General features: G+C 35.4%; 1 protein-coding gene across 1 annotated transcript in view; it reads right to left on the bottom strand.

Annotated features, from left to right (window-relative positions):
• HTR2C (5-hydroxytryptamine receptor 2C) overlaps nt 1–7035 on the bottom strand; it is a 148799-nt gene extending 141764 nt beyond the window's left edge. The window contains exons 1-2 of the mRNA XM_068962802.1: nt 7001–7035; nt 1981–2294 (exon numbers count right to left, since the gene is read on the bottom strand). Coding sequence (XP_068818903.1) covers nt 1981–2294; nt 7001–7035 — 349 coding nt within the window. The remainder of the gene's footprint in view (nt 1–1980; nt 2295–7000) is intronic.
• Between the last annotated feature and the right edge of the window lie 7309 nt (nt 7036–14344).

The following is a 14344-nucleotide window of genomic DNA, read 5'->3' as shown; positions in this document are numbered from 1 at the left end:
TTGGGGTAATTTTCATCAAATGGCTTTTTTAAAAATTCTTGTGTTCTGCTTTATTTTTATTGTAGCTTGGTATAGATGTAGATTATTTGCATATTTGAATTTGTTTGAACATGGGTAGCAGTCTGTGGGCAGTTTCCAAGTTCCAAGCTCAATAGCACCCACTTTTCTTTATGTTAACAAACTCTGATTTCTTTATTGGAGCACTTTTGGGGTACAGTGGACGGCAGTGGGGGGAAGGTTGAAGGAACCTTACAAGTTGACTTTTTTTTTTGGTCTTTTAAGATGATAAAATTTCCCCTCTAGTTTCTTTTTCCCTTCACTGTGCATTGTTTTCAAAAGTCACCTCTCCCTTTTAACCCTTTCCAAACTCCAAAGAGTTCCTTCCTCGACATTGCTTTATTGAGTTCTGTGCATACTTCCAAGTCACTTCCCTGAAGGATGAGCTAGCTTCCAGAGAAGTTTTTCAGAATGTTCATACTTGCAGTAAACTTTCTTTCTTGTAATGAGTTGAGATCAATCTTAGGCCTCCTACTAGCTTTTCGTCTCTCTTTCTCTCTCATTTAGTATTTATTGGACTGGCCTTCCTCTTCACAACAGCACATGGTAGGAACCTAAGAGAGAGCTATTGTGAGCTCCTATTTATTTTCTGCTTACAGATAATTTGGAATTTGGATGTTTTCCAAATTTGGGGTTGATATTGTGTAGTTTGTTTTTGTTGTTCTTTATTGCTTGGGGGAGGGGTGGCAATGGATGTGTTAGATTTGGATTTCAGCTGATGCTATATTTTGATCACCCATATATTTTTAAGGGAGAAACTGACAAAATAAAACAGGCACCAGAAAACAAAGCATGTCTTCTAAAGTACATTCATTCCAGTGACCTTTTCTTACATAATTTGGAGCTACAGTGTGGTAAAATGCTCATAGAGAAGGTAAAATGCTTATATTTTGAAATTAATGCATCATGAAAACTCAGTAACTATAAGAAAGTACATTTTCCTGAGAATATTGTTTATAAAATGCCTATTGAGATAACCTATTACCACTGTGTATTTAGAACAGGATAATTAATTTTTAAGTTCCATGAAAGATTACTTTTTAGATGCAGTAATCTTCTTTTAGAATTTGAGAACTAGATCCATTTCCAGTATTAGACCTTCCAGTCTAATTCCATTATACTCTGCAGGGAACAGGGAGTCTATTTCATTCCCTTGTGAGATGAGTATATCTGCAATGATATTCAAACTGGGTTCTCCAACTTCCTAGCAAAGATACTTAGCAGTTTAGTATAAGTGGTTTTGATTGTTCTTTATAAATATTACATACAAACAAAAGTTAGTGTTAAAATGAATAGGGCAAAGATATAGCAGAAAATCAAAAGAAAAATGAAATCTCTCTAAAATCCTACATCAAAACTTTCAAATGCTTGAATTTTTATTGTGATAATGTGACCTTGTACTTATATAATTAGTTGTTAATTTTTTATTCCTGTCTCCTTGTAAAAAATATGAATTACAGTCTCTAGGAAGAAGAAGAATAGCTGTTATTGAGTGCTTATTATGAGGTAAGCAGTTAGTTTGCCAACTTTTAAGATTACTTAAAATTTGTTTTAAGATGATAAGCTTCTTTCATCTTCCTTTTATACAAGATGATACTAGGTATGTGTTATGTCCAGAACATAGGGGTCGGTGTGTGTTTCACTGTCAGATTCTGTACATAGGAAGGCAAATGTCATTGTTTAGAAATGACACTAAGCAACAGAGTATCTATATATGATTTTAATATAAAACACTTGTTTTGCTTTTTGAATACTGATTTGCTACTGATTTATTTAAATATGATATGTCCAATTTTTCTGTCACACAATTTCCTTAATTTTCCAAATGATATGAATAGAATAGTTAACTTTCTGTTTACTATAATACTTGACAGAAACTTATGACATGACCTGAGATGGAAAAACTAATAAAATGGTACTTACCATAAAGGATTGCAAGCAGAGACAGTGGCATGACAAGTAGTCCCACTAGCATATCAGCAATGGCTAGGGACATTAAGAAGTAATTGGTGGCATTGTGCAGTTTCTTTTCCAAGCTTACTGCCATGATAACGAGGATGTTGCCACCTATTGTCAAGATTATTATTATGACAATTGAAAGTGCTGGCCAGTTTTGTACCCCGTCTGGGAATTTGAAGCGTCCACCATCGGAGGTATTGAAAATGTCAGTTACTATGGCTGCTACTGGGCTCACAGATATATCACATTGCCAAACCAATAGGCCAATCAGGTGCACACTGAAAATTAAGAAAAAAAAAATCAGGTACATATTATATTACTTGTACCTAATAAATTACTTATATAAAACAATTCTTTTTCCTTTAACAATCATTATCACATCACTGGTTTTACTCTCTTAATTAAATTTCAGTATTTCTTATTCCTATCCTTTTATTGAGTGTTTAATATGAGTCAGGCTCTTAGCTTACTGAAATATATATATATATATATATATATATATATTTAAGGAATCTCATTTGATCTTATACAACATCCTCATGAGGTCAGTACTGACTATTATGTATATGGAGAGACTGAGGTTCAGAGAAGTTAAGTAACTGTTTCAAGGAAGTACAGCCAGTAAGTAGCAGGGGCAGGGTCTGTACTCAGGTCTCACTGATACAAAGCCTATGTTTTACTTTTACTCTATATAATCAATCTGAAACCACAGTATTATTTGACTTGCTGAGTGACTTTATGCTGGCTTGTGGTATCTTTAATAGTTGTCCTATACATTTTCCTTCTATCTGACACTCTTCCCATCCCCATTTCTGTCCTGTGTTTTCTGGGTCCCGTTCTAGGCTAGAAGATGATTTGTGGTGATAATTAATTCCTATGGGTTTGATGCTTTCCTATGCTGGAAACCAAATTTCTTAAAGTCATTTTAAATGTACACTTCTCATAATGGTACTTATGTAGACTTTTACTAATAAGGATTTCAGGCCAAATGTCAGACTAACGCAAGAGACACAGATGTGGTTTTGTTTTGTACATTCCAAATTAATTTCCCCTGATGGTGACATACGATTTATTCAGTTTACATACTCAATGTAAGTCCCAAAAGTGTCTAATAAAACTAGCATTAATTTTCCTTAACAAAACAGACAAAGACAAGCATATTCAATATTTCCTGCTTTAAAGCAAGAATTATTATCTGCTAATGACTCTTATGTGTATTCTGTGTTCAGTAATAGTTATTTAATGAATATTAAGCAACAAGTACACTATATGTACTAGCTGTTAAACCCTGATATTTATAGAGAAGAAAATTTCCTCTATTGGTACAACATGTGCTAAAAATTTTTCTTTGCAAGAAAATTGCATGGGGTGATGGAACATATAACGTTACAAAATCCAGACTCTGTGACTTCTCCATGTAAATGTTTTTATTTCATTATCTCATTCACTTGTTCTTTGAACTAAAACTATTATTTCTATACAGGGAAAATACATGTGTGGTTTGACTATTGCTTATTACCAATCACCAGAGAAATTTGAAGTAGTTAACACTAGATGATTATGATGATCATAATTGTATCTATAATATATACACACACACTACACTTTCTGAACCATCAAAACTGAACACTGAACCTGAAAACTTATTGGCATTATTTAACTTTAAATAAAATATTATAATAATTTTCTACCATATTTAAAAATTATTTCCCTTAATATCTTATGAATATACTTTCCATAGTTTAAGATAATAAAGAAATGATGAACATATTTTAACTTTCTCATTCTACAGGGGATGAAAACTAGTACTTCAGACATTTAGCTTAAAACTACTTCCTCATTATTCAAAGCTACCTGATATCCTAAGCATCATGTTTGGGGAAGAGATATACATAGTAATTTTTTCAAATATGAGAGATATTCATTCAATTTTTTCGATGGATGTATTTTTTCCTGGGACATAAAAATAAGCTAAAATAATATGTGATTCAAAAAATCTATAGCATAATTAATCTGTGATTAAGGTATATAGAAATTATTGAAATAAAGACCCAAATAAATAGAAGCAAGGTATTTGCTTTCAGCTTTGATTATTCTGTCACAGTATTTGCTGCATTTGGCATGTGACCAATGTCCTGGCTATATTATCTTAATGATTTTTTTGACCAGTCACTTAACCTTTCAGAACATCTATTTCCTCATCTCTAAAACAAGGATGATCTTTATGACATTATTTTTGTGAAAATTAAATGATAATGTAAAGTCTCAAAATAATACCTTTGCCATAATAGGCCCTCAGTAAATGTTGGAGCAAACATTCTTTCTACCTTCAAAGTTAAAAACAAAGTATTTTGTGGTAGCTATACCGTAACTCAGTGTACTTCAAAATTTGTCAAAAATTTAAGTCCTAGTTTTATTTTAAGAAGATATTTATGCAGAACTGGGTTCAGAAAGTCATTTTAAATCCAAAGTGTTTTCTGGCCTAACTGATGAAAAACATGTTCTCCTGAAATTTAAAAAAAAAAAAATTAGTTTCTATTAGTTGATGACCATTTCAGGTAGTCCCATAAGACTTTCTGCTCAAAATAATATGCTACATTCTCAACTGGCAGTTACAGAAACACAAATATATTTATTCTTATGCCTATAGAATATGGTCCTAACAGGATATGCAGTGCAACTTCAAATTTCCTAAGTAAATTGTGAAAACATCTAAGTACTTCCATATTTCTGTAGCAATGGTAAAATAATGCAAAATAAATTGTATATAACAAAAGTATATGAAAACTACATTCAATTATGAATTTTAAAATTTGAGTATCTTAGAACTTTGGGATAGAAAAATATTCAAAACATTTGGCCTACCTGTATTGGTCAAATATATTTCTATTTTTTATTAAACAGTCCATGAGACAAATATTAAATTATTGAGGAAGTTTATAGAATCTAAATATATCTTCTGTGAATTATTAAATAAATTAATATTATTGGGAATAATCCTGCCATGTTTTTACCTAGTTTCAATTCAATTTAATAAATTCACTTTGAGCATTACTTATGAGCAAATTTTTATGATTTTTACTGCAGTAAATCCTATTTTCTATAGTATTGCAATCAAGAATTAGCTGTATTCTAATTAAACCTAATTTCTAACATTTACATGCTTAATGAAAAACATACAGTCCTTTTACAAAAGAGGAGTGATTTGGGTCTTGTTTCTAAAGCTCACATTAATTGCTATTAAGCTCACAGAATTCTCATAAAGTATGTACACAAAAATCACAGTGTCTGTCCAAACAATTCAAATAATTTATTCATTGCTACTAAATATTTAATGAAAATATAATCTCACATTCTTAGTAGATAATGATAATTTGATTTAAAGGTCTGAGTACATTTTAAATCTACTGAGTTTTTGTGTGGCATATGACGATGGGCATTAATAGCAGAGATGAATGGGCCCTTATTTCTCTTGCATGGTGCTCGGTAGTGTCTGACTCTTTTTGACCTCCTGGTTCGTAGCCTGCCATGCTTCTCTCTCCTTGAGATTTCCCAGGCAAATATAGTGGAGTGGGTTGCCATTTCCTTTTCCAGGGAACTTCCCCACCCAGGGATTGAACCTGCAACTCTGGCGTCTCCTGCATTGGCAGGCAGATTCTTTACCATTGAGACACAAATTCTTTAATTTCATACCAGAATAATTTGGTGCCTTTTAAGGTATCCCTAGGGCTTCCCTGGTAGCGCAGCTGGTAAAGAATCTGCCTCCAATGCAGCAGACCCTGGTTGGATACCTGGGTTGGGAAGATCCCCTGGAAGAGGACATGGCAACCCACTCCAGTATTCTTGCCCGTAAAATCCCCGTGGACAGAGGACCCTGATGGGCTACAGTCCATGGAATCACAGAGTCGGACACGACTGAGCGACTAAGCACACAATATATCCCTGTATTTTGGTATGTGGAACAATGGCTATATACTAAGTTGACATAGCCACATGGAGTGGGAACATTGGTCCTTTCATTTCCCCACACCTGGCTCTTCTTTCCTCTTCTTTATTACTGTCCTTCACTTTCCTTCTCCTGTCTGCTCTAGTTTACTTGGAATCACAAATCTTTGAGACTGTCGTCACTGCAGTGTTCAGTGGCATCCACGATGGACTATAGTGCACATATTGTAGAGAATCCAACATTGATGTACTTTGTTTTTACCTTGCTCTATAAACTTTTTCCTTAGTGAGCACTTTTGGAGAAATCATAGAGGAGATGGTGTAGGAGTAAGGCAATTCAAGGCCTCTCAGTTGAACTGATCAGAGTTTACAGAGCCCTGGATCTTTTTTTGCCATGCCCCCATTCCTCAAAGTGTAGGTTTAGAAGAAAACAATCCAACTTTTTACTATATTAAAAAGAAAATATACCTGGATTAGATCACATTTAGTATGTTCAGTACTTGAATTCAACTTCTTCCTTATCTCTTTTATGTTATTCTATTGATTTCAACTTTTGGTTCATTGTCTCAAGGTTTCTGAGAATGGTATTACTTTTCTCTGTCCAGCTACATTCTTCAAATGCTACTCCGTGACTTCTGACCCATTCTTTTGAAACCTCAACTTTCTTCATAAAAACCAGAGACTTATAAAAATGCTTTATTCTCTTGGCTGTTTAGTTTGTCTAGGAAGGAAAGAACCTTTTCTCATTTCTACATTAATAGAGAAAGCAACCACAGCAACCACAGCAACCACAGCATCAGGATTATTTTTACTTGTTTGAACATATGAGTGGTTGTGTTTAATTGGAGTTCAAATTATTGTTTTTCCCCATTTACTGTTTTTGAATAGAAAACGCCAATGTTAGTCTATTGGTATGCAAGTCATTTATGCATGTTGAGGGAAATATAGCTGAATAATCATATAAAAACCTGTTTAACATTTTTGAGCAAACCACTCTGAAAAGTTAGTTTTCAAAAATAATAGGTAATAACATCCTTACAGGAATGAGTGCACTGCTTTCCTCAGGTTCACCATGATTGCTTCAGTCTTAAGCAACCAAGTTTAAAATTGAGATGAGGAAATTTAACAGACTGGATTCATTATGCCATCCTTTCTGGGGAGAGAAAAAAAGAAAAAGAGAATTACTAAAAGTTGAAATAACTTGCATAACATTTAACTAAATAAAAGAAAATATACTTATTAAGTGATAAGAAACAATCAATACTAAATTTAGCAAACAAATATTGTCATATAAGTGATAAAAATAGCAAAGAGAATATATTTTTCATTTATTTACCAATATACAACCATTATAATTTTTCTAAAATTTCTTATATACACTTTCTTTTTATGGAACTTCTACTAAATCTTACCCTGTTTGAGTACAAATTAGTGTTTTGAAAAATATATTAAGAATATTATCTTTTTAATTTGCAAACCATTGGGAGAAAGTTTGTCATCTAATAATTAAGTAGCATGTATAAAGTAAAAAGGTTTCGTCTTATAGAAACATGAAAAACTAAAACAAATTTTAAGCCTCTTTATAAAATGAACCTATTTTATACAATGTTTCTAACATTTTTCCTTCAGTGAAGCAATCTGTGTTTTCATAGAAAGCTTTTTTTATACATTTGTGTTAACCAACAATATTATCCAAGAGTGGCAACAGGTTTATACAAAAAAAAAAAAAATGAATTGATTAAATTAACTATAGTAAATATAGCAACCACTCTATGTACCAACTAGTTGGTATCCAACAGATAGTATGCTGCAGTCAGGGCACATGGAATAATTTTGAAAATTGCAAACAAAAGGGCAATTGTACTAGGTGATTGAAACAAAAAGTTTTAGTTTCATTTATTAAGAACTGACAGTTCATCTTCAAAGGAATTAGGAAGAAAACATGACAACTCTGTAAACATCAAAGAATTTCAGAGTGAGTACCTTTGATTTCTGTAGGCTATTTTTGAATGAGCTATTTGTTGCATTGCAAAACTCTATCAAATATTTATGTAACAGATTATTTACCACTTAGCACTCATTATATTCAGTGTGCTAAAATGTTTGCCAAGAGTAGACTGGACGCAAATTTGCTGAGGATCTCTGCTGTGCTCCTTGTGGAAATAACATCTTTACACAGAGTGAAACATGTCACTTTGAATTTTTACATTGATAATGAAGAAATACTGTTTGAATTCTAATGATTAACATAGAGACCTGCTGGTTTTTCTGCCTGGCAATTCTTTATTGGGAATAGAGTGGGCAAAGCTCTCTATTTTTCATCTTGCTTTCTCTATATCTTCTCTTATTGGATTTTGACTAAACTCTTTCCATACATGCCAAACATGTAACTGTATTCTTTTGGGGGATTGCGAGCTATTTTAAGAGTCAAGATTGTGATATTAAGTTTGTATGTATTGGGCTGTCAATGAGAAAAATTTAGTTTGTGTGTGTGGGAGGGGTGGGGGAGAGAGAGAGAGAGTTAAATAGCTCGAGAACATGAAATAATATTGAAAGGTCATCTCTTTTGTCTAATTTGTAAATATTTTCAAGGAATATGATAAAAATTTGTCAGTAATCTTTTTTAGTATTTTCTAGTTCCTTTTAGAAATATGGAAATAAATTTTTTACCAGAACAAACTGCCTCCCTATGTTGCCCATCTTACTCAATAACACTGTTATTCTAGTCAGTCAAGCTACAAATTTAATTTATTCTCTCTTCTTATCCCTCAACTCTCACTGTGAGATCTTTCAGGGATATCTACACAAAAATCTGCCCCCAAATCATCCCCTTACAGTATGTGAAATGTTCTGTGCATAATTCTACAAGGGGAAGGGATACAAAATCTCTTAGAGCCTTGGATAAGGTAAATTAATAAGAGAAAAAGAAATACCTGTGAGTTCAATTATTCAAATTTGATAGAAAGTCAAATGTTTATATTTTATAAAATAAAGAAAATAAATCTTTTATGGAATAACTGACAGAGTGATTGATTTTTATTGAGAATTTATATTATTCTCATAGAAACTGTTTGATCATGTAACAACATAATAGTGTTATAAGAATACATATACACATACATGTGTGTAGGTGTGTATGTGTATTTGTGTGTGCATGTGTATATACATAATTTTGTGTAGAGGAAAAACTTTGATTAACATGAAATTGTCTCAAGCATGATGAGAAAATTACAGATTAAGCCACAGAAAGTAAGCCAGAAAGAAAAACACCAATACAGTATACTAACACATGTATATGGAATTTAGAAAGATGGTAATGATAACCCTGTATGCGAGACAGCAAAAGAGACACAGATGTATAGAACAAACTTTTGGACTCTGTGGGAGAGAGAGAGGGTGGGATGATTTGGGAGAATGATGGCATTGAAACATGTATACTATTATGTAAGAAACTAATTGCCAGTCTAGGTTCGATACAGGATACAGGATGCTTGGGGCTGGTGCACTGGGATGACCCAGAGAGATGATATGGGGAGGGAGGTGGGAGGGGGGTTCAGGATTGGGAACTCATGTACACCCGTGGTGGATTCATGTCAATGTATGGCAAAACCAATACAATATTGTAAAGTAAAAAAAAAAAAAAAAAAGAAAGAAATTTAGGATCAGTAAATTCCCATTTAGAATGATCTCATTTCTTTCTGAAATATAAATTTCAAACGTTTTCATGCTCTCTCTAAATCTTTGTAAGATCTTCAGTTAACAATAAGTTATTACATTTGCTAAGGCAAAATTGGGGACAAATATTAGTTTTCATATAGTTCTTGATAGTACACAAGATATTGCAGAATAACCTCCATTAATGTTGAATTATAATTAATCAAAACTCATACCCTGAGATTATATTTAATTGATGCCTATGATATCTATGCTCATATGTTAACATATGTCATATAAAATATGGCATCATCAAAAATAGTGTGAACAGTTGAAAACAAGTGGCCCCAAATAGGCTCTCTAGTTCACTGTATATTCAGAACTGCTAAACTTCAAACTATCAGAATCAGTATCACTCAAAGAAAGCCATTATTAATAGTCATCTTGGAAGTGAAAATCTTTTTTAAAAAAGTGAAAACACTATGGGGAAGAAAGACTGGCATGAATTAAAAAGAGAAAAAGCTTTCTTTGACTCTTCCAACATGGCTATAAGTTAGACTTCAGTCAGTTCAGTCACTCAGTCATGTTTGACTCTTTGCAACACCATGGACTGCAGCACACCAGGCTTCCCTGTCCATCACCAACTCTCGGAGCCTATTCAAACTCATGTCCATCGCGTTGGTGATGCCATCCAACCATCTCATCCTCTGTCATCCCCTTCTCCACCTGCCTTCAATCTTTCCTGGCATCAAGGACTTTTCTAGTGAGTCAGTTCTTTGTATCAGGTGGCCAAAGTATTGGAATTTCAGCTTCGGCATCAATCCATTCAATGAATATTCAGGATTGATCTCCTTTAGGACAGACTGGTTGGATCTCCTTGCTGTCCAAGGGATTCTCAAGAGTCTTCTCCTACACTACAGTTCAAAAGCATCAATTCTTTGGTGCTCAGCTTTCTTTATAGTCCAACTCTCATATCCATACATGACTACTGGAAAAACCATAGCTTTGACAAAACGGACCTTTGTTGGTAAAGTAATGTCTCTGCTTTTTAATATGCTGTCTAGGTTGATCATAGCTTTTCTTCCAAGGAATAAACATCTTTTAATTTCATGGCTGTAGTCACCATCTGCAGTGATTTTGGAGCCCCCTCCAAAATAGTCTCTGACTGTTTCCATTGTTTCCCCATCTATTTGCCATGAAGTGATGGGACCAGATGCCATGATCTTAGTTTTCTGAATGTTGAGTTTTAAGCCAGCTTTTTCACTCTCCTCTTTCACTTTCATCAAGAGGCTCTTCAGTTCTTCTTCATTTTCTGCCAGAAGGGTGGTGTCATCTTTGTATCTGAGGTTATTTATATTTCTCCCAGCAATCTTGATTCCAGCTTGTGCTTCATCTAGCCCGGCATTTCGCATGATGTACTCTGCAGCATTTGCCTGCAATGTGGGAGACCTGGGTTCGATCCCTGGGTCGGGAAGATCCCCTGGAGAAGGAAATGGCAACCCACTCCAGTATTCTTGCCTGGAGAATCCCATGGACGGAGGAGCCTGGAGGGCTACAGTCCACGGGGTCGCAAAGAGTTGGACACGACTGAGCGACTTCACTTTCACTTTCACTCTGCATGTAATTTAAATAAGCAGGGTGACAATATACAACCTTGACGTACTCCTTTCCCTATTTGGAAGCAGTCTGTTGTTCCATGTCAAGTTCTAACTGTTGATTCTTGATCTGTATACATATTTCTCAGGAGGCAGGTCAGGTGATCTGGTATTCCCATCTCTTTAAGTATTTTCCACAGTTTGTTGTGATCCACACAGTCAAAGGCTTTGGTGTATTCAATAAAGCAAGGGCAGATGTTTTTCTGGAATTCTCTTGCACTTTCGATGATCCAGTGGATGTTGGCAACTTGATCTCTGGTTCCTCTGCCTTTTTCTAAATCCAGCTTGAATATTTGGAAGTCCATGGAAGCACCAGGACCCAGGAGAAAGAAGCTGACCCAGACAAGAAACTGACCCAGATATGCCCATGAGTGTCCAGGAGTCTCCGGTGGAGGCATGGGTCGGCTGTGGCCTGCTGCAGCCTTGGAGGCACTGAGTGCAGCAGTGCATGCATGGGACCTTTTGAAGGAGGTCACCATTATCTTCATTATCTCCACCATAGTTTGGCCTCAGGTCAAGCAACAGGGAGGGAACAAGTTCCCGCCCATCAACAGAAAATTGTATTAAAGATTTACTGAATATGGCCCTGCCCATCAGAACAATACCCAGTTTCTCCCTCAGTCAGTCTCTCCAATCAGAAAGCTTCCATAAGCCTCTTATCCTTATCCTCAGAGGGTAGACAGAATGAAAACCACAATCACAGAAAACTGACCAAACTGATCACATGGACCACAGACTTGTCTAGCTCAATGAAACTATGAGCCATGCCATGGAGGGCCACCCAAGATGGATTGGTCATGACAGAGAGTTCTAACAAAGTGTGGTCCACTGGAGAAAGGAATGGCATACCACCTCAGTGTCTTGCCTTGAGAACCCCATGAACAGTATGAAAAGTTGGATTTGGGAATTTGTTAATTTCATAGCTAATTGATGTGATTCTTATTTAGCTCCTAATATTAAGAATGACTATAAAGGGACCTGGTTAAGATTTCTTTAGCATACAGCTCTGATTCTGACTTCTTTTTAGTGACCTTATAAGGATTTTGCATGGTTATGAGTTTAGTCATGCTACACCTCTTGCCTTTATTGGACAATAAGCTGATGATTCACTTGGGAGACCAACACTGTATTCTTTCTAAGAAATATCTAGTTTTCTACGCCAATTTGCCATCCAAGTGGTGGGAGCTATATGACCATTCTTGTGGTCCTTGAACACTATTAAATTAATTTGTGAAAACTACAAAGATGAGGCAGGGAAATAAGTTTTCCACATTATCTCAGTTTTACACATATGAAATTTAGCTTTTAAGAGAGTATCTACATTGCTGTCTATTCAAAGATAAAAGTAATAACAAGACCATCAACAAGGGGGAAGAAAAAAACATGATGTAGGACTCCAGTGAAGTCATAATTGTGGCTTCCCTGTTGGTTCAGCAGTAAAGAATCCACCTGAAATGTGGTAGACCTGGGTTCAATTCCTGGGTTGGGAAGATCCCCTGAAGAAGGTCACAGCAACCCACTCCAGTATTCATGCCTGGAGAATCCCATGGGCAGAGGAACCTGGCGGGCTACAGTCCCTACGATTACGAAGAGTTGGACATGACTAAAGCAACTCAGCACAGACACATGCAAAGTCATAATTGAGGATCAGGTTGAAGAGTCAACTGTGTAACCAATAGAGAGTAGATATTAGAGAAAAAATAAAGGAAGAGGGCAGTAAATAAAATGGAAATAATAGGCAAAAGGGAAAATGTCAAGCAGATATATTTTGAGAAGGAACAAGAGTGCATACTGTATGATTTGTCTAAAAGGAGATTGACTGCTGGTGATCTTAGCGCCATTTCAATAAAGTAGTGTGGAAAGGGTCTGGAATATAGTTGGATGAGGGGAGAGAAGAGAGCTAGCTAAATTAGAGGAGGTGGTTGGTGAGGAAATGGAAAAGGTTCAAAAAGTTTTGTCCGATGTAGTAGAGGCAGATGTGTACTAAAGGTATACTAAAGAAAACTTTTTGAGCAGAAGAATCATCTATGTGTATTTTCCAGGTCACTTCCACATTCCTTGGCCAAGTGCTGGGTACAAACTAGTTGACTGAAGGAAAGGGAAAGGGAGAAAATTGAAGTGATTTAAGGTGTGACATCAAAAGAAGCTAAGAATAAAGGAAGAGCTGTTGTTTTGTCCAAATTGTTTTTGGAGAGGATAAGAGTCCTTGGACATTCCCTTGCATCTTCTAAAGATAACCATTTATAATTCATTTTTACCATTACCTTTTCCACCTTCGACATAGAAGAAACATTGGTCATGTTTCAATAATATTTTCTGTCCTCAAACTGTTTCTTACTCTCTCTTTCCTAGACCTGTACAAACATGATATTGATGAGACTAAAAAGAAACTGCCGGCATTTCTTCTTGATGCTTTAACAAAATTTGGGGAGTATAAAGTAACTCGTAAGAAGACATAGTTTACATGAGATTTCTGGAAATTGTATGAGTTCAATCTGGTGATGCAGCAGATGGTTTTCTCTGATACACAAGAGCCTATGTCTGACCCTTAATGTTGTAATATATATATATATATATAGAATAGAGAGTCAACTGATATCCTTCTTGTCTGACATTTTAAAAAGTTTTCACTTCAGTTCAGTTCAGTTGCTGAGTCATGTCTGCCTCTTTGTGACGCCATGGACTGCAGCATGCCAGGCTTCCCTGTCTATCACCAACTCCCGGACCTTACTCAAACTCATGTCCATCGCATTGGTGATTCCATCCAACCATCTCATCCTCTAGCATCCCCTTCTCCTCCTGCCTTCAATCTTTCCCGGCATCAAGGACTTTTCTAGTAAGTCAGTTTCTTGCATCAGGTGGCCAAAGTATTGGAGTTTCAGCTTCAGCATCAGTTCTTCCAATGAATATTCAGGACTGGTCTCCTTTAGGATAGACTGGTTGGATCTCCTTGCTGTCCAAGGGACTCTCAAGAGTCTTCTCCTACACCACATTTCAAAAGCATCAGTTCTTCGGTGCTCAGCTTTCTTTATAGTCCAACTTTCATATCCATACATGACTACTGGAAAAACCAT

This window comes from Capricornis sumatraensis, chromosome X, assembly GCF_032405125.1.
Source record: "Capricornis sumatraensis isolate serow.1 chromosome X, serow.2, whole genome shotgun sequence".
In the NCBI taxonomy this organism is placed as follows: domain Eukaryota; kingdom Metazoa; phylum Chordata; class Mammalia; order Artiodactyla; family Bovidae; genus Capricornis; species Capricornis sumatraensis.
The sequence above is the reverse complement of the archived record's forward strand: the minus strand, read 5'-3'. Positions and strand labels throughout refer to the sequence as shown.